Genomic DNA, 25,878 nt, shown 5'->3' with positions numbered 1-25,878 from the left:
CCCCTGTCCCTCTGAAATCAAGTGTGATGCCATCAGCCTTGGTGGTTTTCTCTGTGCTTTATTCACTCGGGGTCGGGGGTTGGAGCGGGTTAGGGCATCCGGGCTGTGACCTGAGTCAGGCGGAGCCCAGCCCCTCCACCCAGCTCAGACTTGGCCCCTGAGGCCTGGTTTCAAGGCACAGCCTTCTCCCCTCTCCTGCCGGTTGGGGAGCAGGGTGGGGTGGCAGGTTGGGGGTCAACGGTACTAAGCCGTATAGGGTGTGTGGGGGAGGAGGACGTGAGGTCAGGGGTCAGCCCCCCTCCTGAGCTCCTCTCGCAGCATCTCCATCACCTTCTTCAGCTCATTGTTCATGTGCTCCAGCCGCTCCACATCGTGCCCCTGGCGGCAACAGAAGCAGGGTCTCAGCACCCACCTTCAAAGGCAGGCCACCTCAGTGGTTGTCCACAGATGTGGGCCAGGTCAGTTCACACGGTGGCAACTGCAGCAGTCTCCCTGGTCATCGTGGACTACGATAGTGACCCCGCTGGCTGACCCTGGAAGAGTCCCGTGGGCTAACATGGCCAGCGGTGAGGCCCACGGTGTCTGCCATAGCCAGCGGGGCGGACAGAGGACTCGCAAAGGCGCTCAGCTTGCATGCCGTGACCCATCTGCCAGGTGAGGGCCGTTTCTGTCACTGCTGTTGACCATGTGACGGCTCTGCTCTCCACGACCCACCAGTGGTGTCCGCCTAGGCCCAGTGAGCTGCGCACGGCCGCTGCTTTTCATGGGGCCAACACACTGGTCACAGACTAGCAATGGTAGCTAACTCCGGCGCTTCTGGGTAATAAGGGTGGCCTCTTGGTTGCTGTACGGGAAGTAGGCATGGAAGCCCTCCTGGTCCGGGGAAGGCCCCGCCTAGATGTTGCTACCTGCTCCTTGGGTCAGCCCATTCATGGTGGATGTTGCTGTTGGTGGCTACTTGGTAGGATGTCCACTGACCTCTGGTCTACCCTGCTCCCCCATTGCCGCCTCCACTCACCTCCCTGTCCGAAGCCTCTTCCTTCTCCTCCTGCTGGGGCTCGGCTTCTGGCTGGCGGGAGTGGTGGCGGTCCTCGTGTCTCTCTCCGCCCGCCTTGACCCCCTGCCACAGGCTGCGGCCCTCACCCAGCACCTGCACTCCCTTCTCCTCTGCCTCGAACTGGGCCGTCTCATCGCTGGCCTGCTCTGCCAGCCGCTTCTGGGGGGCCCTGCCGCCCTCCAGATGCTTCTTCCACAGGCCCTCCAAGGCCTCCATGGGCCCCCTCTTTTCTTCCTCTTCCTCCTCTTCATGGTCCTCCTGGTGGAGCTGGCTGTGGAGCTGCTCATGGACGGCCTGTTCCCGCACCTCAGACTTGTGGGTCCTTTCTGCTGCCTCCTCCTCCTCTTCCTCGTCGCTCACCTCCTGGCTGGACCTCGTCTTCCCAGCCTCTGGCTTTTTAAAATCCCCAACCAGTAGGCCGTTCTCTTCATACATTTCTTGATGGAAAGAGGGGATGTTCTCTGTGCAGCTAATCAGGAGACAGACCTAGACAAGTTCCGGGGGGTGGGGGTGCCCGGGGTCCCTCAGGTGACAGCCCAGACCTGGGAGAGGAGGGTCAGTACTGGGAGACACTCTGCCCCCATCCTGTACCCTTGCAGGGAGCCCCAAGGGTGGGGCTGTGGGCCAGGCTCCTTCAGTCTGGACATGCTTAACAGTGCCGTGCCAGTCCAGAGAGTGGCTCTGGGATGAGAAGGGGATGCCACTGCCTCCAGGCAGCCCTGGGCAGACCCCTGGTGGGGCGGGGGCTCCTAAGAGGAACTGGGGCCTGAGCACCTCTTACCTCTGTGGAGGAGAGCCACGCAGGGACCTCGCCTCGCCTGGCCCAGCATCAGCACTTCTGTGATCACCTCTGCCAGACAGTGCGTCAGCTGGGGGTGAAGGGTCAGAGGGGAGATTGAGGGCAGGGCAGATGGGGAGAATGAGAGCGTAGGAGGGTTGGAAGGGAGACGGAGATGGTGGAGGGGGCTGGGGTCCCAGGGAGATGAGGTGGGGTGAAAGGGCCACAGTCCTTACCTCCTCCTTGGAGGGTCTGGGTGCCAGGGGAGCCGCGGTGGCTGTGGGGGAAGGAGGTGGGTGCTGGGCTCGGACCCCAGGCACTGTCCCTGGTGCTGATTCCAGCTCCAAGGTCGTCCCGGTACCCACAAGTCCACTCCCCCCAGCCCACCTGCCAGGGGCACTGGCTCTACTTGGAAGCTCAGTTAGGAAAGCTCTAGTCTGGCCCCGCTGGGTACACTGTCCCCATCCCTGGTCACCTGAGTCCCTGCTACCCCAGCTGGCTGCTGAGGTTGCCCTGGTCTCTGGCACTCACCAGCCCCCAGCAGAGCAGGCAGCAACAGCAAGAGCAGCATGGTGGACCCTTGGCGCTGCATGGTTGGGCGTCCAGACCAGGGTCCTTGGTGCTGTGTGGCCAGGATGGCAGCTCCTTTTAACCCGCACCCGCCCTCCCCCATTGAGTGGCCTCCACAGGGGAGGAAGTGATGTCACCGCCTCCCCCTCGCTGCCTGAGGCAGGGCAACAGCTGTGGGGCGGAGAGAGACCTGTTTGTCTGAGACCCTCAATTATTCATGGGGGCGCGCTGCCCTGCACCCTCCTCTCCAGCTTCCGGCCCCTGAATGCCTGCTTGGAGGGTGGGGGCTTCTCTTCCCACATAAACAGGGTCTGACTGGGGCTTCCCTGGTGGCTCAGACAGTAAAGAATCTGCCTGCAATGCAGGAGACCCGATTTCAATCCCTGGGTCAGGAAGATCCCTTGGAGAAGGGAATGGCTACTCACTTCAGTATTCTTGCCTGGAGAATCCCATGGACAGAGCAGGCTACAGCCCACAGGGTCACAAAGAAGTGGACATGTTAGCACGATGAGCTTAAGGCCCCGCTGGGAGGTGGGACCTGCTCTGAATGGAGAGGCAGCCACTTACAGACCATCCTCAGGCAACCCCTTGCCTTCTGGAAAGCAGGTCTCATAAATCTACTTCCTCAGAGTTGTATCTGGACCCCACCTAAGTCCCAGCTCCTCTGCTACCAGCAGTGCAGCCCTGGGACAAGTGCTTCATCCAAGACCTGTTAACTCACTTGTGAAATGGGGCTGGTGACAACCTATTCCACAGTTGATAGGAAAGATTAAAGTGATGCACATACATATTAGCTTGGGTGGTGCCTGACACGGAGAACTACACGGGCCCGAGCTCCTTCATCCCAGTGATTTTTATTGGACACACACTGTACGTCCAGGCCTCTTCTAGACCCTGGGACTACAACAGAGAATGAGGCTATGGGCAAACCTCCCTGGCCTCTTAGAGAGGGGAAGAGAGACAACACTCAAGGAAGGAGGAGGGACTTCCGTGGTGGTCCAGCGGTTAAGAATCCGCCTTGCAATACAGGGGACACAGTTTCAATCCCTGGTCAGGGAACTAAGTCCCACATGCCCCGGGGCCAACCAAGCCTTCGAGGCAACTTCTGAAGCCCACTCGCGCCACAAACAGGGAATCCGCGCACTACAATGAAGATCCTGCATGCTGAAAGTAAGATCAATGCTGCAACTAGGACCAGAGGCTGTCAAATTAAAAAAAAAAAAAAAAAAATCTGCCGTCTAATGTTCCAGTGCAAGGGACGTGGGTTTGGTTACTGACCAGGGAACTAAGATCCCACATGCCATGGGGCAGCTGAGCCCTCGTGCTCTGGAGCCTGCATACCACACCTAGGGAGAAGCCTTCGCACTGCAACCAAGCCCCGACAGTCAAAAATATTAAAAAAAAAAAAAAAAAATGGCAAGAAGGAAACAGATGTGGCACATCACAGGAGCACGGCAGCTAGAGCCCGGGATTTTACTTTGGCCAGGCTGGTCAGGGGAGCCCTCTCTGAGGAGGTGACATTTGGGCTAAGGCCTGAGGGATAAAATGCAGGCAATCGCACAAAATTTAGGGGAAGAATAGCTAGGATAGAAAAGTCGAGCAAGTGCAGAGGCCTGAGTTGGGACTGAGTCTGAGCGAACAGGCAGGCAGGTTGGGGGGCCGGCCAGAGCACAACAGGGAAGAGGCCAGCAGAAGGGGAAGGTGGGGGGCAGTTCCCGGGGACCCCGGTGACAACTTGTCCTCCTCCCCCAGGGAGATGGAGCCACAGGAGGGCTCTGAGCAGGGAGGCCTGATGCAGTTGCCCACAGGGTCCCTCTAGCTTTGCGTGGGGGGACAGGAAGCAAGAAGAGGCTGCTATGATTCTCCAAATGGGAGATATAAGGATGGACAGGACAGGGGACGAGGCAGCAAACGCAGGCTCTGGGAATTTTTTTTTTTTAAGATTTATTTATTTTTGGCTGCACTGGGTTTTCGTTGCTGCATATAGGCTTTCTCTGGTTGTAGAGAGTACAGGTTCTAGGCGCACAGGCTCAGCAGTTGCAGTTCTTGGGCTCCAGAGCTTGGGCTCAGTAGTTGTGGAGTACAGCCTTAGTTGCTCCATGGCATGTGGGATCTTCCCAGACCAGGGATCGAACTTGTGTCCTCTGCATTGGCAAGTGGATTCTTAACCACTGGGCAACCAGAGACCCCCTGGAAATATTTTGAAGGAGGAGCTGCCAGGGTTTGCTGAAGGATGGGATGTGGACGTGAGAATAGCCGAGGATGACCTCAAGTGCTGTAGTTGGAGGAGCTGCGAAAGCAGTTCCAGGTACGGAGGTGGGGGCTCCAAGGGGGAAGTGGGTTCTGGCTTCACCGAGCTCAAGCTGCTTCCCGGCCCACCTGGGGCTGGGGACTGAGGCGGAAGGTTGGGTGTGAGGTGCCACTTATCCCAGGGTCAGGGGAGAGGCCTCAGCATCCTCTTGGTTCCCTCAGTGACCCCCAAGCTACCCTCTATGTGCTCCGGGGTTGCTGGACATTTCTGGCATGGTCCCTGTAGCCACAGACCCCTGGATGGTTCAGCACCTCTGAGAAACTGGCCAGCATCCCTGGCAAGTCGGCCAGGCCACCTCCCTCACTCACAGACCCACACAAGCCTTTGTTCTGACTATTTATTAGGGAACTTTCTCTTAACCACTGAGGGTGGGAAGAAGGAAGGAGGCATGGAGGCCTCCTCTCCCTCTCCTTCACCCTCCCCCAGACCTCCAAGTCCCCTTGGAGGAACCACTGCTTCCCACTGCAGGATGGGACCCCCAATGACAACAGGGTCTCTGACTGATCCCCAGGAAAAAGAGGCATAGGAGAGGTGGACCCTGAAGTCCAGAGGCCCAGGTGAGGAGTGGACATGAAGAAGGTAGATATCGGGAGAGACTCAGGACACCAGGTCCCAGGGGCCCAGGGACCCCTAAGCTCCAGGAAGTGGTGACAACCCTACTGGCCAACAAGGATGAATCCTCAGCTCAAGGCAGGCTGGCCCGGGAGCCTGGGCTTCTGGGGCTGGTTGGGGCCGATGTACTGGAGAGGCACGTGGGTGGGGGTGGTGATCCGATCGGTGCCGAGGTAGGGCTGGAGGGCAGGGGGCACAAGCACCGAGCCGTCCTGGGGAGAGAGCAGGCCTCAGGCGGCTGCCCGGCCAGCCTTCCAGCCTCTGGCCTCCACCTCCCACCGTGGGATCCTCCCGCCACCCCTGCCCCTCACCTTCTGCTGATAGCTCTCCAGGAGGGCGATGAGGAGCCGAGGGACAGCACAGCCAGTGGCGTTCACCTGAGAGGAGGGGACGCTCAGATCCAGGCTCCAGCGGGCCCAGGGGAGGGGCTGCGGTGGTGGGTCTCCGGCGTGGGGGTGCAGGGCAGGGCAGGCGAGGGTGTGGGCTCACCGTGTGTGCGAACTGCAGCTCCCCGGCCTCGGTCTGGAACATGATGTGTAGACGGCGGCTCTGGAAGTCCGTGCAGTTGGAAGCACTGGTGACCTGGGCGTGGGGGTGGGGTGGGCTGAGATGATGGGCCGTGGGGGGCAGTGGACGGGAGGGTCCTCTTTCTCACCCTGAGGGCCCCGCCGGGCAGGGGGCTCACCTCGCCAAAGCGGCCTCGCCCTGGCATCCAGGCCTCGATGTCGAACTTGCGGTAGGCAGGCAGGCCCAGCTCCTGTGTGGGCATGTCCAGGACTCTGCAGCCCCGGAGAAAGACAGGGCGAAGGGTATCGGGTGAGAGGTGGGGCAGGGGGCGCAGTGGGAGGTGACGGAAGGGGAGGAAGCCCCAAAAGAGGAAAACGGAGGTGATAAAGAGATGATGGTGGCAAAGGGGACGAGATGGTCACGTCACCGGGCTGTTTGTTCACCTGGCTCTTTTTCCTTCTATAGCAACAGCACCCCCAGATTTCTGTAATGGGTCACCCAGAAAAAAGTCCACACTCCTCAGCCTCTCCTGAAAACGTGTGTCTGACAGGGTGAGCGAGGCGGTGGGGCTTGCGACATCCAGTCACCCCCTTAGAGGGAAGGGGTGTGCCCTCTCCTCAACCTCCCCTTCCCACTGGAACGTAAAAAGCCGTCCTGGGGCTTCCCTGGTGGCTCAGTGGTTGAGAATCCACCTGCCAATGCAGGGCACATGGGTTCGATCTCTGATCCAGGAAGATCCCACATGCTGTGGAGCAACAAAGCACACGCGCCGCAACTACTGGGCCTGCGCTCCGGAGCCTGGGAGCCGCAACTACTGGGCCTGCGCTCCGGAGCCGCAACTACTGGGCCTGCGCTCTGGAGCCCGGGAGCTGCTACTACTGAACCCGCGTGTCGCAACCAGGGAAGCCCGAGCACTCCAGAGCCCATGCTCTGCGAGAGAAGTCACCGCCACGAGAAGCCTGCACACGGCCACTAGAGTAGCCCCCGCTCGCTGCAACTGGAGAAAGCCCGCACAGCAATGAAGACCCAGCACCGCCAGTAATAATAATAAGTAAATGAAACAGTATTTTAAAAAGCCATTTGGACTAGGCGGATGAGACAGCACGCTAGGGACGGGGAGTCACGGGAGGCAAGGGACTTGGTCTCGACACTGAATCGTACACAGGCTTTTATGGGTTGACAGGTAGACGTCCTGTATACAATCCTAACACGGGCAAAAGGGGGCAGGGGAGAAGAGGCGATGAGGGTTTTCAAGATGGGGGAGCACCAGCCAGCCTTTCCCCACCCCTCACCCTCTGTCCCCGACCCCAGACCCCACCATCCACCTCAGCCCCTGGCCCCTCCCCGCACCGGAAGTGCAAGCCCAGCTCTGTCAAGATCTCCATCTGAAGGGACAGGAACTCCTCCAGCAGCTCCGAGCTCTGCTCCAGCCCGGGGCCCGTCACCCCAAACATCTCCACCTGGGGCAGGGTGAGGGGCACAGGAGTCAGGAGGCGCCAGGCTGTTGGGGTGTCCCCGCCACAGTCCTAGCTATGTCAACCTTGGTGAAGTGGTGTACTCGATACAGCCCCCACGGCTCCTTCCCCGTGTCTGTTTCCGCCCGGTAGCAGGTACTGGAACAAACCATCCTGGCGAGGGGGTGGGTAAGTGGGGTCAGGGAGAGGACAGGGGATGTCACAGGTGGGGACAAGTTCTAAAGGAACAAGGCATCACCTGATTGGCAGGTCCCTGAAGGCCACGGAGTGGTCCATGAAGTAGCCTGGGAGGAGAAGGGGACAGAAGGGGTCAGCCAGGGCCACCATCCATCCACCCACAGGAAACCTTTGTGGGAATTAGAAAAGGTGTCCCTTCTGGCAGACACAACCTCATGTCAGGACACGTGGCTGGAACAACCTACACAACTGTACACGTAGGCCCTGGGCGTGCAGCCGCCACCCCCGGGATGCTCCCGGCTGCCCCCTTCTGGTCCCTCCTGCTCCGAGGACCCCTGAGGGGCTCTCGCTCGGCTCTGGCCCCCAGGTGTGCTCTCACCTGCAAGTCCCACCTCTGCTGTCCCGGCCAGGTTGAGGTCTTCGAAGCGGGAGGGGTCGATGTTGTAAATTTGGGATGGTTTGGCATTTGGTGTCATCCCACAGCCTTCCTGGGGAGGAGGCCAGAGGACAGGTAACCGCGGGGGCCCCCGTTCTGTCATCACATCCCCTGCTCCTCCCCTGGAAGAAAGGGAAGCCCCCCGCATGCGTGTGCACGCTCAGTCACTCAGTCGTGTCTGACTCCTTGTGGCCTCATGGACTGCTGCTCGCTCGCCAGGCTCCTCTGTCCACGGAATTTTCCAGGCAAGAAGACTGGAGTGGGTTGCCATTTCCTCCTCCAGGGGATTATCCTGACCCAGGGATCAAACCCACAGCTCCTGCATTGGCAGGCGGATTCTTTACCACTGAGCCACCTGGGAAGCCCCAGATTCACCCTGAGTTCCCTGTTATGAGGCGACCCCCTCAACCCAGCCCCAGGGCAGTTTCTTTGGGGGAGCAGGCTGGTCTTGCTGAGTGGGGCCCCCATAACAGGGCCTGACACATGGCTGGGCATGGGGGACAGAGAGTCTTCACTCACAAACACAACTCCTCGGAGAAGGTCTGGCACCGTCATGGGGGTGAAGCCCTGGGAAATGGTAGGGAAGGGGTGAGGAGCAGAGCTAGGACCCCCACCAGACCCCAAGCTCAGGCCTGAAGAACACACACTGCAGAGGGGGCTAACAGCTGCCCCGTGTCACTCTGAAGCCCATTCCACTGGAGAGGACACTGAGGCAGGCCCGAGCAGTGGGCCCCTGGGGTGCTGGGGCCCTATCACTGGGGCCTCCCGATGTCCTCACTCAGGTTACCATACAGGGCAGTGGAGGTGTAGTTCTCCGTACAGATCTGACTGTGTCCCCCACCAGTGAACACCCTCTGTGACTCCCAGCACCCTGAGGATATGTCCGAGCCCCTCACTGTGACCAGCGTCCCATCGGTTGCTGCATGACCAGCCCTCGGCCCTTGCCGACCCCCCCAGTTTCAACAGACACTGTTCTTTCCCCAACACTTGCTGTCCACTGCAGGCAGGCAGTGAGAGCCAATGGTGACAGGTGCAGGCTCTCGGGCCAGCCCCACACGAGCCAGAGGTCCTGGACAGCTCCTCCCTCAACTTCTCCATCTCTAAAGGGGACAGTAAGAGCACTCTCCTCTTAACGCTGCCTAAGAATGAAGTATGCCAATGATACACATAAGCTCTGAAAACAGTGACTGGAGTAGATGTCACCCCCTCCTCTCCACCTTGAGCCTTTGGAGCTCAGCATCAAAGCCACCCCCTCCAGGCAGCCCTCCCATTCTGGCCCATACCCGGCGGATGAGCTTGTTGAGTGTGAAGTTGACCAGGCCGTACTGCAGGAGGGCCCCAGCCCCGCGCAGGTAATAGGAGCGGTGGCCAGACACGTGCGACAGGCGCCTGGGAGACAGATGGGCAGACAGGTGGGGGCCTGTGGGCTGGGGCTGGTGGGGGAAGAAGGGGGACTCAAGCACCCCGGGGCAGAGGCCCAGCTGCCAGGCGGGAGGCCGGTCATCAAACATTCATGCCAGGCGAGGCCCTGGTGGTTCCACATCCCAAGCTGAGCCCAGTGAAGTGGAGCCGGCAGCCAGCTGCTGGGGTGGGGGGCTGCTGAATGGCAGGGTCTGGGAGGGGGGGCTCACTTCTGACGGATGATGTCGAGTTTCTCGGCTATTTCCAGGTGGCCCCGGGGTTGGAAGGAGAAAGCTGTATGTGGATGAAAAGCAATGGGGTAAGAGGAGAAGAGACAGGGAACAGGGGATAGAGAGAAAGGGGATTAGAGAGACAGCGAGGGGAGAGGGAGGGAGAGAAAAGGAGAGAGAGAGGAGGAGAAAGAGCCAGACACACGCACACACACATGTGCTCACACAGGAACACACACACGCACGAGACAGTGTGAGAAAGCCCAGGGCTTTACAGGCTCCAGCCGCAGTCCCAGATCCCAGGAGCCCCCACCCCCAGCCTGGGGTCCCCCAGCCTGGGCTCTGGCCTACCTGGCTTGTCTCCAACCACATGGAGCACACGGGCCTGGCTTTCGTCCCCAACAGGCTGTGGGAAACAGTGGGTGTCAGAGGGAAGGGGGCGCCGGACAGGGCCTTGGTTTCCCCTGCCACCCAGCGAGGGGCTCACCACGTCTGGGTGGGTCTGGTTGGGCAGCCTCAGTGCCCGCAGGTAGAACTGCTCTTCGAGCTGGGCCTCCTTGGGGTAGAGGAGTGTGAGCTGCTTCCGGATCTCCCGGCCACGTGCCCGCAGACTCTGATATTGGGGGTCCTGGGAGCGGGACACATGGGGTCAGCCCAGGAAAGGGTGGGGTCCTGGCTAGGATAACCTGTGGGGTGGACTCTGTTGCTTCTTCTTCGGGCTCAACATCCTGAATTTCCTTTCAGACACCTCCCCTCACCACCCCGTGGCACGTCCACAAGGACATGACTCTGGCTTGGCCTACTAGAACATTCCACCGCTCAGCCAAAGTGACTGGCTTAAAGACAGGATCCAAGACAAACTCATGACAATCAGCCCCAGGGCTTTGTCTGGAAGTATCAAGAAAATGGTCCTCTTTGCACCAGACCTTGTCTTCCCTTCCCCCAAGGGGAGAAAGCGGAACCAAATATGGAGGAGCCAGGAGCTGGATCCAGCTGTACCTGAAGCCAGGATTTTCAGTTTTATGAATCAACAGAGCCCGTTGTTATCTTTCTTACTCCTACTTGAGTTACGTTTTCCATCACATACAATGGAGACTTTATGACTGATAATGGTTATCTGTGCTGCCCACCCCTGATCAGGGACAGGATATCAACTCTGTAGTACCTGCTGCACTTCACTGTTGTCCCGGTTTGCCTGGTAGAAGAGAGATGAGGAGGTGATTAGAGTGATGAAGGTGGGGATGAGGGGGAGGGGAGAGGGGTGAAAGGTCAGGGCTAGGGGATCTGGATTCCTTGCTCTGCCAGTGCCGGGCTGGACCCTCCTCCACTCTGTACCTCAGTTTCTCCATCAGTAACACTGGGAGGAGGCGAGGTAACATGACGGCAGTCACACCCCGCAGCTCAGTTTAGTGCTGCCTCGTGGCTAGCCCTGTGCAGAGGACTCTCAGATGATCCGGTTTCTTCATAACCCCCACTGTGAGGTTCGCATCAATGTGGTTCCCATTTTGTGGATGAGAGAACTAAGACTCGGAATGGTAAAGTCTATGAGCATGCATATGGAGGCCTGACACCAACAATCTTTGATACTCGGAAACTTCTGCGGTCCTGAGCACCAGGGCATGCAGCAGAACTGGGTCTGAAAGTTGGGTGCCAACCAGAGTGTGCTCTTGGGCAAATCTCTTTCCCTCTCCAAGCCTTGGTATCCTGGTCTGTGAAATGGGCTGAGAGCAGGAGCTCCCCAGTCAGGCTGTTGCCTGCTGTCCCCCAGATGATGAGCTAGGGACTTCCCTGGTGGTCCATTGGTTAAGAATCAGCCCCAGGGATGCCTGGCCCTGGACGGTTGTGGTGTGAGATGATGAATGTCCATATCCTTCAAACTCCTGAAACTGGGTTTCCCGCTACCTGTAGCCAGAGGCATCTTGCTGCCAGCCCCACACCTGCCCAGGACCCCCGCGCTCACCACCAGGGCCCGCACTGCCTCCGTCACGGCCCCCTTCTCCTCCTCCAGGCTCTGGATCTGTTCCCGCAGCTGCCTCAGCTCCTGCCATGTTGAGATCTGGGATAAAATATACACAGAATTTTGCACATTAACTGTTTTTTAAGTGTACATTTCAGTGGCATTAAATACGTTTATATTGTGCTAGCATCACAACTACCCATCTCTGGAACCACTGAACCTTCCCAAACTGAAACTCTGTACCCATTAGACATTCCTGCCCCTGGCAACTACCATTCTACATTCTGTCTCTGTGGATTTGACTGAGACAAATCCAGAAGCCTCACAGAACTGGAGTCACATAGTGTTTGCCCTTTTGCGACTGGCTTACTTCACCTAGCGTAACGTACTTAAGATAAATCCATTTTGTAGTATGGGCTTCCCAGGTGGCTCAGTGCTAAAGAATCCACCTGCCAACGCAGGAGACACAGGGGTCGGGAAGATCCCCTGGAGGAGGAAATGGCAACCCACTCTAGTGTTCTTGCTGGAAAATCTCATGGACGGAGGAGGCCGCCAGGCTACAGTCCATGGAGTTGGAAACAGGCAGACATGACTGATCAACTGATCACATTGTAGCATGTGTCCGAATTTCCTTCCTTTTTAAGGCTGAATATTATTCCATTGCAAGTATTTGCCACATTTTCCTTTACAAGATTCTTTTTGACATGGACCGTTTTTAAAGTCTTTATTGTATTGGTTACAGTATTGCTTTTGTTTCACGTTTTGGTTTTTTGGCCTCAGTGCTTGTGGGGTCTTAGCTTCCTGGCCAGGGATCGAACCTGCATCCTCTGCTTTGGAACATGAACCACTGGATTAACATCTTAACCACTGGATTACCAGTGAAGTCCCTACCACATTTTCTTTATCCATTCATTGATTAGTGGACACTTGGGTTACTTCTACTTTTTGGCCACTGTGAATAATGCTGCTATAAACATGAACATACAGGTATCTGTTTGAGTCCCTGCTTTTCTTTCTTTTTTTTTTTTGGCGGGGGGGGTGGGGTATGTACTCAGAAGTGGGATTGCTTGATTACATGGTAATTCTATGTTTAATTTTTTGAGGAACTGCCATATGTTTGTTTCAAGTTAACTTCTCTGAGCCTTAGTTTCCCCTCTGTTAAAATTGTGGAAATAATGGCACCCATCTCACAGGGTTGCTGTGAAACTTAGAGACTCATCTGTATAAAGCACTTAACTAGATTGAATGTATACGGGGTGGGGTCCAAGAGAGGGCTGGGAGGATTTGGGGTCCCTATCGCCCCCAGCACTTCAGCAGGGTCTAGAAATATGCTAATTTCAGTCCTAGTTCACCAGCATGTGATATTATGTAAGTGCTAGCTTTATTAGTAGTAGTAGAGTGAGTATGCGGAGAAGGCGATGGCACCCCACTCCAGTACTCTTGTCTGGAAAACCCCATGGACAGAGGAGCCTGGCAGGCTGCAGTCCATGGGGTCAAGAAGTGGGACATGACTGAGTGACTTCACTTTCACTTTTCACTTTCATGCATTGGAGAAGGAAATGGCAACCCACTCCAGTGTTCTTGCCTGGAGAATCCCGGGGACAGGGGAGCCTGGTGGGCTGCCGTCTATGGGGTCGCACAGGGTCGGACACGACTGAAGCGACTTAGCAGCAGCAGCAGCAGAGTGAGTATGAATTCGGAGAAGGCAATGGCACCCCACTCCAGTACTCTTGCCTGGAAAATCCCATGGACGGAGGAACCTGGTGGGCTGCAGTTCATGGGGTCACTAGGAGTCGCACGACTGAGTGACTTCACTTTCACTTTTCACTTTCAGGCATCGGAGAAGGAAATGGCAACCCACTCCAGTGTTCTTGCCTGGAGAATCCCAGGGACAGGGGAGCCTGGTGGGCTGCCGTCTATGGGGTCGCACAGGGTCGGACACGACTGAAGCGACTTAGCAGTAGCAGCAGAGTATGAATGTGTGTGTTAGTCGCTTAGTCGTGTCCAACTCTGCGATGCTATGGACTGTAGCCCGCCAGCCTCTTCTGTCCATGGAACTCTCCAGGCAAGAAACCTGGAGTGGGTAGCCCTGCCCTTCTCCAGGGAATCTTCCCGACATAGGGATCGAGCCTGGGTCTCCTGCATTACAGGCAGTCTCTTTACCGTCTGAACCACCAGGGAAGCCCAGTAGTATGAATATTAATATTCACTGCCTTATTCTCAACACCAGGTACAGAACATACGCACTCCCTGCTGCTGCTGCTGTTAAGTCGCTTCAGTCGTGTCCGACCCTGTGCGACCCCATAGACGGCAGCCCACCAGGCTCCCCCATCCCTAAATACGTTCAAAAACACATTCGTTCATAAAATAACACTACTTAACAGCACTCTTGCCTGGGAAGTCCCATGGACGGAGGAGCCTGGTAGGCCGCAGTCCATGGGGTCGCTGGGAGTCAGACACGACTGAGTGACTTCACTTTCACTTTTCGCTTTCATGCATTGGAGGAGGAGATGGCAACCCACTCCAGTGTTCTTTCCTGGAGAATCCCGGGAACGGGGGAGCCTGGTGGGCTGCCCTCTATGGGGTCGCACACAGTCGGACACGACTGAAGCGACTTAGCAGCAGCAGCAGCAACTGCCTGATACTTGCGGGGTAAGTGCATAACTCTTCCTCTCACTCCCCAAAGGCAAGAGTCTCCCCTTATCCACTGATTCATATCTCTGTTTCCCGTTTTCCTTTGTGGCTTTACCATAAGCCTGTCAAGAGGTCTGAGCACAGAGGACGCGAGAAGACAGTAAGTTCCCAGCACGCTTTATGGACTAGGAGCATCATGGCTATACGGACAGTAGGGCCTTAGCACTCCGTGGTATCTGACACGTACTTAGATGCCAGGCACATCACATTGGCTAAACTGGGAAGGAACTAAAATTCTTGCGATCAGAACGCCCCCTGCGGGATAGTATCTTGTAAGCCTATTTCGTCCGTAAAGCGAACAGCCAATAGGCAAAGCGGACAGGCCCCGCGGAGGTTGGGCCGCGCAAGCGCACTCACGATGCCGGGCAGATCCTTCGACCGCAACTCCCCCTTGCGGAGCTCCAGCGCGCGCGCGGCATCTTCCGGGTGTGCGCACAGTGGTTCCATATCCAGCTGAGGGAGCGCGCTGTAGCCCTCACGCGCGTGTTCGTACAGGAGGTTCCGGTCCTGTCTCTCCGTAGCGAAACTTCTCTTGAAGCTCTGGTTACAGACACAGCCTCCTCGAAGCCGCAGGCACCGACCAGCCACTAGAGGACCCAAGCGCCGCACTACGGACGCAGCCATCTTGGAAGGCGGACAGGAAGTCACGCACCCTTCATTCCGCCCACTACTCATTTAGACCAATTACAAAGCTGCTATTCTGCTCGAGACTAGCCAATCAGACCGTGGAAGGGGTGAAGCCCTTCCATGCCTCAAAAAAACAGTTCAATGAGAACAGTTGCCCAAGATTGACACTATCGTTGTCCAATCGTTCTCTGTTCCCCGCTGCTTCTGTGTACACGAAGAGGCAGAACCAGCCAATCACTGCCAGGGTAATCCCCAGATCGAGCTAGGGATCGGTTTCTGCGTGTCGGCGACCCGGCTAGGGTCTGTAAGGTCTACAAAGCTCGAGTTCTCCAAACCTCCGGGGTCTCCCTTCAGGTTCCCGTTTTATTCTGTGTGTGAGCAGAGACAGTTGGCTCCCCGAGAGCTTATTCAGTGCAAGCCTAAATTTACGGAGGGACTTTCTGTTAGCAGCGTTAGGGGTTGAGGTTATACGGTAGAGGAAATTGCTTAGATTTAACCGGAAGGCTAAATAGGGAGGGTGGGGGAGAATTTGGGGTTCCATTTTGGGTCAGCTCGTAAAGAATCCGCCTGCAGTGTGGGGCACCTGGGTTCTATTCTTGGGTTGGGAAGATCCCCTGGAGAAGGGAAAGGCTGCCCACTCCAGCATTCTGGCCTGGAGAATTCCATGGCCTGTATAGTCCATGGGGTCACAAAGAGTCGGACACGACTGAGTGACTTTCATTTCACTAAATAGGGAGAGTAACGAAGGCCACTTTCTCTTAACCCCTTATACAGGGACTCTGCAGGCGGTGGAATGTCTTGGTCCGGCCTTCTCCGTGGCCTTAGCATGTCCCTAAATTATGGTAAGTGGGGGGCTTGGGCTGCCCCTGGGTGGGAATTTGGCTCTTCATCTGACTGAGATGGAGCCATAGGGAGGCTCTGAGCAGGGGAGGAATGTATCTGACCCAGTGTCCACAGGGTGCCTCTGGCTGCGTGTGGGGAGCGGACAGTAGAAATAGAGAGACATGGGAGGAGGAGGACAGGAGAGTCCAGTGGGAATCAAGGGTAGACAGGACCAGGGTGGATGCTGTGGAGGAGGAAGGGATTCCGATCAGTTTTGAAGTCTCAGTTGACAGAATCTGCTCATGGGGATGGGATTGGGGGTGACAGGAGGAGGAGTGACACGGCTCAGAGACCAGCCTCCCCTCCGCCTCATAGGGTGGCTGTGGGGCGGTGTGTGTTAATGTAGATATGATGCATAGAACAGTACAGGACCCAGTGGAAACCTGTGAGTTAATTCTTACGAAATGCTCAAAAAAGAACCCAACACATGGTGATTGCTCCATAAATGTTATTAATATTACTCTCAGCCATGAGTACCCCCAGCCATAAACAAATATAGCCCCGGGAAGTACTTGGAACGGCATCTCGAACAAAACAGCGAGTGGCTGATGCTATTATCTGTTCGCTAGGATAATAATCCCTCTTCCGCCCTCTTGGTTGTCTTTCCAGGCCTAGCCCTGGCCCCCCGGCCTTGGTCCATGCGTCCGATGGCCACCCTGAACCAGCTACACCGTCGGGGCCCCCCGAAGTTTCCACCTTCGAAACCAGGCCCAACGGAGGGCCGGCCACAGCTGAAGGGCGTGGTCCTGCGCACCTTTATCCGCAAGCCCAAGAAGCCCAACTCAGCCAACCGCAAGTGTTGCCGCGTGAGGCTCAGCACTGGCCGGGAGGCCGTCTGCTTCATCCCTGGAGAGGGCCACAACCTGCAGGAGCACCACGTGGTCCTTGTACAGGGTGGCCGCACGCAGGACCTGCCGGGTGTCAAGCTCAAGGTCGTGCGCGGCAAGTACGACTGTGGCCACGTGCAGAAGAAGAAGTGACTGTGGGGGACCTGGTGGGTGGATCATCACGCAGGAGAACTTTCTTTCCCTTGGTGCACCCGCAGTGCCCTCAGGAAGCAAGTCCAGCTCTAGAAGCAGCTGGTCTGGGTTCAAAGCCCAGCCCAGTGGACCCTTAACCCATAGGGGTCCTGGGTGCCCCTCTCCCAACACCCTTGGCTTCCATGCTGGCTCCAGCAACCTCTTCTGCTGAGACAAGACTCTGTACTGCCATCTACTGGGGAGGGGTTGCAGTAGAGACCCCCAGCCCCCAAGGTTTGTGACCTGGACCCTCTTGTGTGGTATTCACCCTCTTTGTGGTCTTGGCAACTGGACATTCCCCCTGGCCTCAATTTCCTTCATCAGAAAAAAAAATAACTCCGCTCACAGTATCCCCTCTGTTGGATTTGGTGACGATTAAACCAGATGCTTTTACGTGTATAATAGCACATGCAGTGACTGCTGTTATAAGCTTTGGAATCAGGTGGGCAGCACTGAAGTCCAGTTCCCCTCCCTTCAGGCCAAGGGCCTGGACATGAAAGCCCTCCTGTCAAGCTTCCTCATCTGAAAAGTGGCAGTAATTGTAATGTTGGTGGCAAAGGGGTGTTGCTGGGATTGGTTGGCGTGAATGGCTCTGCTCAGACACACACACCTGGGTTCAAATCCTACTTCCACCTCTTCCTTGCTCTGTGACTCCAGGTATATTTGTTCCCCACTCTGGCTCCATTTCCATGGCACTGAGAGTGATGCGGACCTCACCTGATCACGTGCTTGGCCAGGTTAGAGGTTTCTTTCCCTGTTTTTTGGCCACACTGTGCGGCATGCGGGATCTTAATTCTTCTACCAAGGATTGAACTCTCTCCCCTCAGACTGGAAGTGCAGCGTCTTGCTCACTGGACCACTGGGGAAGTCCCGTGGTTTTAAGACTTGGGAGCTGAGCATATATCATTGGGCTCTGGAGCCCAACGTCTGGTGCAAGTCTGGCTTCCCCTACTTCCCAGCCAGGTGACCCTGGGCAGGCCTTTTAAACTCTGAACCTGTTTCCTTCTGGACCAAATGGCAGCGACAACCGGGTACCTCCCTGAAAACTGCTGGGAGAACAGCTGAGAACAGGCAGGGGAGCTGTTGGCTGAGTCCTGGTGACCCATCTGTGTTCTCGAAGCTCACCCACTTCTTGCATGGTACTTAGCACACCTGAGGTTCTCACTTTTGGAAATATCCCACACGGCCTTCTAGGATCAGATCTGGGGGCAGACAAGCACATCAGTTACAGATAAAATCCCCCATCAGCTCACGCTCTGCACCAATTTTTTATTAAGCTAGCTTGTCAGCTGCACTCAGCTAGGGAAACAGTGGAAGACACCAGAGAAGCTTTGCTCCTGGAGTCCTTCTCCAAGTGGGCTCAAGTGTGGAGAAAAGGAGGCTGTCACCTTGGCAGAAGGAGGGCTGCCCGACGCAGGGCCAGGAGGTGGGGGTAGAGGATATAGTTTGGGGGTCAGTGCAGACTGCGCCTTAGGAATTCTGAAAGAAATGGCACCTGTATGGCTCAGAGGACAAGTGCTGTTGGGTGCGGTGCTGGAGGAGCTTGCATGGGCCCCACTACTGAGTCCCAGAGACTCCCCCAAACGAGAGGACGGGTTCCCTTTGAGGCCCCTGTCGGTCCCCCCGAGGACAACCTCTGCTCCCTGCCAGCAATTGCCTTACCCCCAAAATATGCTGACAAGAGTCCTTGTCCAGGATTGTCAGCAGCATTCCTCTGTTTTTAACCTGGGCTTGGCCTTTGTTTTTTGACTCAGTGGGTTTGATCCCTGGGTTGGGACGATCCTCTGGAGAAGGGAATGGCAATCCACTCCAGTATGCTTGCCTGGAGAATCCCATGGACGGAGAAGCCTGGTGGGCTACAGTCCACGGGGTCACAAAGACTTGGACACGACTGAGCGACTAACACATCAACTGATAGGGTTTCCCTGGTGGCTCAGTCACTAGAGAATCCACCTGCAATGCAGGAGATGTGGGTTCAATCCCTGGGTCAGGAAGATCACCTGGAGAAGGAAATGGCAATCCACTCCAGTATCTTTGCCTGGGAAATCCCATAGACAGAGGAGCCTGGTGGGCTACAGTCCATGGGGTCGCAAGAGTTGGACATGACTTGGTGACTAAACCAGCATCAACTGATCAGCACACGTGTGAAAAAGAAATTTACAAGTACAATACAGGTCTCTGAGTTACTCTTTGACACTGCCCTGGGGAAGCAAGTGACCAGCCCGGTTGGATCCCTGGTTCCTTGGCTGAAGTAGCAGCAAATGGGGTTCACTGGAAGAGTGCCGGGAACAGGCCACACAGGACCTCCCCCGACCCTTCCTCAGGCATTCTCTGGCTCCTGGCTGCAAAAGCCGCCCTTGATTGATGTTAGTGTCCGGCAGATGGCAGTCTGTCCAGGAAGGCTGGGTCAGGCTGGTTGGCTAGGACAGGCGGATCCTGACCCTCACACTGGAGTGGGTCACAAGGGTGCCGTAGTGCCCCACCCAGGAACGCGTGTCTCTTCCATACTGCTCAAAAGACACGTAGCGGATACCCTTGCCAAAGTTGGTAAAGACGTGGGAGACCTGCGCAGAGAAGGAGAGGGAGGGAGTGAGGCTCCAGGGGCTCATCTTCCTCCGCCTCCTTGACACATCATCACCATCACCTGACCCTACTCCAGGCATTGGGGATATCGCAATGCAGAAAGCAGCCCAAAGAGCTCATCCCGGGACATCCTTCTAGTCCAGTGGTTAAGAATCTGCCTGCTAAGGCAGGGGACATGGGTTCGAGCCCAGTCTGGGAAGATCCCACATGCCCTGGAGCAACTAAGCCTGTGTGCTGCTGCTGCTGAACCCACAAACCCTAGAGCCTGTGCTCTGCAGCAAAAGAAGCCGCCGCTGTGAGAAGTCTATGCACTGTAACTGGAGAGTAACCCCCGCTCGCTGCAACTAGAGAACAGCCTTTGTGCAGCAATGAAGACCCATTGCTGCCAAAAATAAATAAATAAATCTCCTGGTGAAGCTGAGAGTCTAGACTCTGATGCTGAAGACAGAGGAGGGAAAGGGCAGAGGAAATTCTGCAAGTGGGTGGGGTTGTAATTTGAGTAAGCAAGGGGGCTGCACTGAGATGACATTTGAGCAGAAACCTGGTGGAGGTGGGGATCTGGAGGAAGAGTGATCCAGACAGAGGAACAGTGCAAAAGCCCTGAGGTGGCAGCGTGCCTCGAGCAGAGTGAGAGAAGTAGGAAAGGGGGTCAAGGAGGCAGTGGGCAGATCGCGTGGGGCATTTGAGATGGGCCCCAGAAGGACTTTGGCTTCTGGCCTTTAATTTTTGGGGGACATGCCACTTGGCTTGTGGGATCTTAGTTCCCCCACCAGGGATGGAACTTATGCCTCCTGTAGTGGAAGCAGAGTCTTAACCACAGGGAAGTCCCTTGCTCTGGCTTTTTTTGTAATTTTTTAAATTGAGCTGAAATTCAAATTCACCTAACGTACCATTTAAGACTACAATTCAGTGTTTTTTTTTTTTTATTTTTTTTTTACATATTTGTAATGTTATGCAACCATCACCACTATCTAAATCTGGAACATTTCATCACCCTAGGAAAAAACCTCAAATCCATTAGCTGTCATTTCCAATTCCTCCCTCCCTCTGTCCTCTGGCAACCACTAATCTATCTGCTTTTTGTCTCTATGTTGTTGAGTCACTAAGTCGTGTCTGACTCTTTGCAACCCCATGGATTGCAGCATGTCAGGCTTTCCTGTCCTTAACTATCTCCTGGAGTTTGTTGAACTCATGTCCATTGACTTGGTGATACCATCCAACCCTTTCATCCTTTGTCGCCCCTTTCTCCTCCTGCCCTCAGTCTTTCCCAGCATCAGTCTTTTCCAGTGAGTCGGCTCTTTGCATGTGTCTCTAGGGTTTGCTTATTCTTGAAATTTCATATAAATGCTATCATACAATATATGGCCTTTGTGTCTGACCTCTTTCATTTAGCACAATGTTTCCATGCCTCACCCACGCTGAGGTGTGAATCTGTACTTCACTCTTTTTTATAACTGCATGATAGGATATTGGCTTTTGTTCTGAGATGTAGTCGTGGGAGGGTTACAGGCAGGTGAAATCCGTGGTCTGACTCACTTTTTTTTTTTTAAAAATTCACTTTTTAAGGTGGCTCAGAGGGTAAAGCGTCTGCCTGCAATGCAGGAGACCTGGGTTTGATCCCTGGGTCAGGAGGATCCCCTAGAGAAGGAAATGGCAACCCACTCCAGTACTCTTGCCTGGAAAATCCAATGGACAGAGAAGCCTGGTAGACTGCAGTCCATGGGATTGCAGAGTCGGACACGACTGAGCGACTTCCCTTCACTTTCTAGATGCTGAGTCTGAGTGTTGGGTTGGGGTTGGAGGGAGGAGATCAGGAATTGAAGCAGAAGACCAAAGGTTACTTTGATAAGTGAGGTATGATGACCGTGACAGCTTAGGCTCAGGAGCCACTGTGGCTTTGAATCAAGCCCTGCATGCTTTAGGGTGAGTTTGGGTGTCTCTCCCATCCCTCAGTTTCCCCAACTCTAGAATGGGGATGGAGCAAGGATTTTGGTTCACCACTGCTTTCCGAGCAACTACAGCAGTGCCCAGTACACATTAGGTGCTCAATAAATGTCGATTGAATAACTAGGCCATTGTGCTAATGAAATGAATTAATGGGTAAAACTTTTGGACAGGCCTATAATAAGGGCTTAATAATTGTTAGCTGTTGTTATTATAGATACAGATGGTGGTGCTGAGAGCTGAGAACCGAATTTGAGCAGGGTGAGAAGTGGGTGTGCCTTTGGACAGGTCAAGGGTGGTGTGGAAGGCGGTCTGGACCCACCTGTCGGCAGCCTCTCTCAGTCCACTGAAGGACCGGGTTGGGTGAGGCCGAGAACTTGACCACTTCATTTTCATACACGTCCAGGAGGCGGACCCGAAGCCGGTAGATGCAGCCGCAGTTCTCCCGGGCACCCCACCTGCCAGGTGGTGGTGAGCCTTCACGTCTCCGCTACCCACTTAGGTCTCTGGCCTCCAGGAACTTTGATGATGCCAGGCCTGGGAACCTAGGGGGAGGAGCCTAGGTGCCCCTGAGGTGAAGCCAGAGCCTGGAGGGGGAGCCTGGGTGTTCCTGGGGTGGGGCCAGAGCTTGGGGGAGGAGCCTGGATGTTCCTGGGGTGGGACCAGAGCCTGGGAGAGGAGCCTGGGTGTTCCTGGGGTGGAGCCAGAGCTTGGGGGAGGAGCCTGGATGTTCCTAGGGTGGAGCCAGAGCCTGGGCTCACCAAAGGTCCGTCCCTCCATGGCTCTACTATGAGAGCATAGCGTCCCTTCTTTCAGCCTCACTATGAAGGGGACACAGTAGCAGTGCCAGCCCGTGGGGGTGACCCGGTGTGAAATGAGCCCGTTCTGTAGAACTGCCACCTCCACCGGGGTGGCGGTGCAGGCCGGTTGCCACTCTTCACTCACCAGTCAGCCACACAGATCTCGATTTGGGCGCTGTCGAGCAGCTCCTGCCACACCCCTTCCATCACCAAGTCCACAAGCTGCCTCTTAAAGCACCATCTAGGAAGAGGGGGATAATATGGGGTGGAGGGCCAAGAGTTCCATCATTCAAATCACAGCCCAGAAATCACCTCCTCCGGGAAGCCTCCCCTGACTACCCTGTCCGAAGCAGCCCCTTAGGGCTGTGGGTATCCCTGTTGGCCTCTCAGATTCCCCTCCATCATTCACTCCGCTGTGGCACCAGGAGGCTGGACCATATGCAGACTTGCCCCTTATACTTGTGGGGATCCGAACATGAATGCAAATAGAGGCACACCATAGTAGACATCTGAGCGAGAGTTCTGAGGTCTCCACACGATCCAAGAGGCCCCCTGTCTAAGACTGTGTTGCCTGTATGGAAGGGTCTCCCGTCCCCTCTACTTCCTATTGGGTCAGTCAATGGGAAGCTTTAGCAGCAGATAGAAGGGAGAAGAGAATGGAATCAGGGTATTTATCCTCCTGGCTCCCTCCCAAGGGATCATAGTGGGACTTTGTGTCTCTCCAAGAAAGGACCCTCTGCACAGTGCCCTCTCCTCCCAGCTTTCTCTGTCATCATGTTTCGATAACTGTTTCCTCCCTTAACCCTGCCAGGCCTAGGGGTGATAATGTCCCTTCCCCCAGCCTAGGGTCCTGCAGTATCTCTTGTGTTCTGCCTGTGCCTTTGTAAATAGTCCTTCTTGAATTGCAATGTGCCATAATAACAGAAATAGTGATTTATCATGAGAACTGATAAACTGACCAGAACAGAGTGCTCAAGGACACACCTAGCTATGTATGGGAACTTCAAAAATGATGGAGGTGGCGCTGACATTCTGTGGTGAAAGGAAGGATTCTTTAGTACATGGTGTTGAGAAAACTGGCTCAGTATATAAAGGGAAAAACAAAAAAACTGGATCCTTACCGAACATCACATTCAAAGGTGGATTAAAGATCTAAATGTAAAAGATAAAACTATGAGGTTACTAGAAAAGAGTAGAAGCGAGCACTGTTAGGATCTAAGGGGAGGGAAGGATTTTTTTAAACAAAATTTCAAAAGCAAATTCTAAAGCAAAAAGATGAATTTGATCATATGAAAATAACAAAGAATACCATGGACACACTTAATTCATATGGTAGAGTGGGAGATTTCTGTAATGTCCAGGATGGACAAAGAATTGACATCTAGAATATACAGAAATTCTTGTATATCCACGAGAATAAGACATCAACCTTAATAAAAATATGAACAGGCAGGGACTTCCCTGGTGGTCCAGTGGCTAAGACTCCATGCTCCCAGTGCAGGGGGCCTGGGCTCGATCCCTGGTCAGGGAACTAGATCCCACATGCTGCAAGTGAGAGTTTGTATGCCGCAACTAAGACCTGATGCAGCCAAATAAATAAAGTATTAAAAATAGGAACAGGTAACTGACGAAAGAGGGAATTCAAAGGCTAACAATTATTAGTCGAATGACTGAATACATGCATGTGGGAAGGAGAGTGTGAAAGTGGGCGAGGGTGAGGATGAGGACCGTTAGGTAGGGTTCCCCCTCCCTCGCCCCAATGATCAAGGGCCACTCACTCGAACGAAGTCACGAAGCAGGTCTGGGAAGGAGCGCCCGGCATCATTATGAGGTTCTTTTCCACGGCCCAGCCATTCCCGCCGTGCTCCACCTCCCAGCCTCTGAAGCCCTCTGTGGGACATAATAGGGTTAAACACGAGGGATTCGCGCTCCAGCTTGCCCAGGAGAGAGCCCGCCACTACCTAATGTGCCCGTCCACAGGCCCCTCCCTCCCAGCAGGCAGCATTTGTGGACCCACCCCCCGACCGCCTCACTCAGCTCGGTGCATCCACTCAGCTTCTTCTCAGCCTCCCTCGGCCTAGTCCCCTGCCCTGCCTCTCTTAAATCTCTTGAACCACTTTAACTCTGGCCCCACCCCGGGGTGCTACCTCTGGGATCCTCTAGCCTTGACCCCGCCCATTTACTCAGTTCCCCTTCCCACAACCTCTCAAAACGGCCTGATAGTTCTATGCAAGCTCCGCCCCCTGTCATAGCCCAATCGGTTTCTCCCCAGCCCTCCCCTGGCCCCTCCCGCTTTAACCACTGCCCACTGAGTTGAGGGGACTTTCCCAGTGGTCCAGTGGCAAACACCCTCTTCCAACAACAAAAGAGAAAACTCTACACATGGACAGCACAAGATGGTCAATACCGAAATCAGATTGATTATATTCTTTGCAGCGGAAGATGAAGAAGCTTTTGACAATCAGCAAAAACAAGACCTGGAGCTGACTGTAACTCAGATCATCAGCTCCTTACTGCAAAACTGAAGAAAGTAGGGAAAACCACTAGACCATGCAGGCACGACCTAAATCAAATCTCTTATGATTATACAGTGGAGGTGATAAATAGATTCAAGGGATTAGATCTGGTAGACAGATAACTATGGATGGAGGTTTGTAATATTGTACAGGAGGCAGTGACCATAACCATCCCAAAGAAAAAGAAATGCAAGAAGGCAAAGTGGTTGTCTGAGCTGAGAGGAGACGAAAAGCGAAACGCAAAGGAGAAAGGGAAAGATACCCATTTGAATGCAGAGTACCAAAGAACAGAAAGGCTTCAGCAATATGTGAACCGTGAACCTCCAAATGTTCAAGCTGGTTTTAGAAAAGGCAGAGGAACCAGAGATCAAATTGCCAAAATCCGCTGGATCATGAAAAAAGCAAGAGAGTTCCAGAAAAACATCTATTTCTGCTTTACTGACTATGCCAAAGCCTTTGACTGTGCAGATCACAAGAAACTGTGGAAAATTCTGAAAGAGATGGGAATACCAGACCACCTGACCTGCCTCTGGAGAAACCTGTATGCAGGTCAGGAAGCAACAGTTAGAACTGGACATGGAACAACAGACTGGTTCCAAATAGGAAAAGGAGTCCGTCAAGGCTGTATATTGTCACCCTGCTTATTTAACTTCTATGCAGAGTACATCATGAGAAACGCTGGGCTGGAAGAAGCACAAGCTGGAATCAAGATTGCATGGAGAAACATCAATAACCTCAGATATGCAGATGACACCACCCTTATGGCAGAAAGTGAAGAGGAGCTAAAGAGCCTCTTGATGAAAGTGAAAGAGGAGAGTGAAAATGTTGGCTTAAAGCTCAACATTCAGAAAACTAAGATCATGGCATCTGGTCCCATCACTTCATGGGAAGTAGATGGGGAAACAGTGGAAAAAGTTTCAGACTTTCTCGGCTCCAAAATCACTGCAGATGGTGACTGCAGCCATGAAATTAAAAGACGCTTACTCCTTGGAAGAAAACTTATGACCAACCTAGACAGCATATTCAAAAGCAGAGACATTACTTTGCTAACAAAGGTCCATCTAGTCAAGGCTATGGTTTTTCCAGTGGTCATGTATGGATGTGAGAATTGGACTGTGAAGAAAGCTGAGCGCTGAAGAATTGATGCTTTTGAACTGTGGTGTTCAAAAGAGAGAGTCCCTTGGACTGCAAGGAGATCCAACCAGTCCATTCTAAAGGAGATCAGTCCTGGGTGTTCATTGGAAGGACTGATGCTAAAGCTGAAACTCCAATACTTTGGCCACCTCATGGGAAGAGTTGACT

General features: G+C 54.6%; 4 protein-coding genes across 8 annotated transcripts in view; 1 reads left to right on the top strand and 3 right to left on the bottom strand.

The window, feature by feature from the left end:
- Positions 1 to 42: 42 nt before the first annotated feature.
- CCER2 (coiled-coil glutamate rich protein 2) lies at positions 43 to 2,529 on the bottom strand. The gene is made up of 5 exons (XM_040254104.1): positions 2,367 to 2,529; positions 2,072 to 2,112; positions 1,824 to 1,926; positions 1,019 to 1,494; positions 43 to 378 (listed from the first exon to the last, which is right to left on the bottom strand). Exons 1-5 carry the CDS (start codon positions 2,506 to 2,508, stop codon positions 283 to 285), a joined length of 858 nt encoding a protein of 285 aa, XP_040110038.1. The 5' UTR covers positions 2,509 to 2,529; the 3' UTR covers positions 43 to 282.
- Positions 43 to 14,873, bottom strand: SARS2 (seryl-tRNA synthetase 2, mitochondrial). The gene is made up of 17 exons (XM_040252731.1): positions 14,563 to 14,873; positions 11,515 to 11,610; positions 10,720 to 10,749; positions 10,042 to 10,182; positions 9,906 to 9,960; positions 9,555 to 9,618; positions 9,207 to 9,312; positions 8,443 to 8,490; positions 7,867 to 7,975; positions 7,549 to 7,594; positions 7,376 to 7,463; positions 7,186 to 7,295; positions 6,014 to 6,107; positions 5,818 to 5,910; positions 5,640 to 5,705; positions 1,019 to 5,540; positions 43 to 378 (listed from the first exon to the last, which is right to left on the bottom strand). Exons 1-16 carry the CDS (start codon positions 14,827 to 14,829, stop codon positions 5,397 to 5,399), a joined length of 1,557 nt encoding a protein of 518 aa, XP_040108665.1. The 5' UTR covers positions 14,830 to 14,873; the 3' UTR covers positions 43 to 378; positions 1,019 to 5,396.
- A 101-nt stretch (positions 14,874 to 14,974) lies between these two features.
- On the top strand, positions 14,975 to 17,137 carry MRPS12 (mitochondrial ribosomal protein S12). Of its 3 annotated transcripts, none has more exons than XM_040252844.1 (3): positions 14,975 to 15,132; positions 15,607 to 15,674; positions 16,324 to 17,135. In XM_040252844.1, exons 2-3 carry the CDS (start codon positions 15,626 to 15,628, stop codon positions 16,692 to 16,694), a joined length of 420 nt encoding a protein of 139 aa, XP_040108778.1. In that variant the 5' UTR covers positions 14,975 to 15,132; positions 15,607 to 15,625; the 3' UTR covers positions 16,695 to 17,135. The 3 variants fall into 3 exon arrangements, with proteins under 3 accessions (XP_040108778.1, XP_040108779.1, XP_040108780.1); XM_040252845.1 differs by having other exon boundaries at positions 14,975 to 15,202; XM_040252846.1 differs by having other exon boundaries at positions 15,095 to 15,186; positions 16,324 to 17,137.
- An 845-nt stretch (positions 17,138 to 17,982) lies between these two features.
- FBXO17 (F-box protein 17) overlaps positions 17,983 to 25,878 on the bottom strand; it is a 36,161-nt gene continuing 28,265 nt past the window's right edge. The window contains exons 3-6 of one of the 3 annotated variants that reach the window (XM_040252789.1): positions 23,839 to 23,950; positions 22,206 to 22,301; positions 21,583 to 21,718; positions 17,983 to 19,297 (exon numbers count right to left, since the gene is read on the bottom strand). In XM_040252789.1, the coding sequence (XP_040108723.1) occupies positions 19,154 to 19,297; positions 21,583 to 21,718; positions 22,206 to 22,301; positions 23,839 to 23,950 (488 nt within the window). In that variant the 3' untranslated portion in view covers positions 17,983 to 19,153. The remainder of the gene's footprint in view (positions 19,298 to 21,582; positions 21,719 to 22,205; positions 22,302 to 23,838; positions 23,951 to 25,878) is intronic. The other 2 variants (XM_040252791.1, XM_040252790.1) reach the window with 2 other exon arrangements.

The sequence above is a fragment of the Oryx dammah genome, unplaced genomic scaffold, assembly GCF_014754425.2.
Source record: "Oryx dammah isolate SB20612 unplaced genomic scaffold, SCBI_Odam_1.1 HiC_scaffold_13, whole genome shotgun sequence".
Classification (NCBI taxonomy): Eukaryota; Metazoa; Chordata; class Mammalia; order Artiodactyla; family Bovidae; genus Oryx; species Oryx dammah.
Note: the sequence above shows the minus strand (reverse complement) of the source record. Positions and strands in the feature narration are given on the sequence as shown.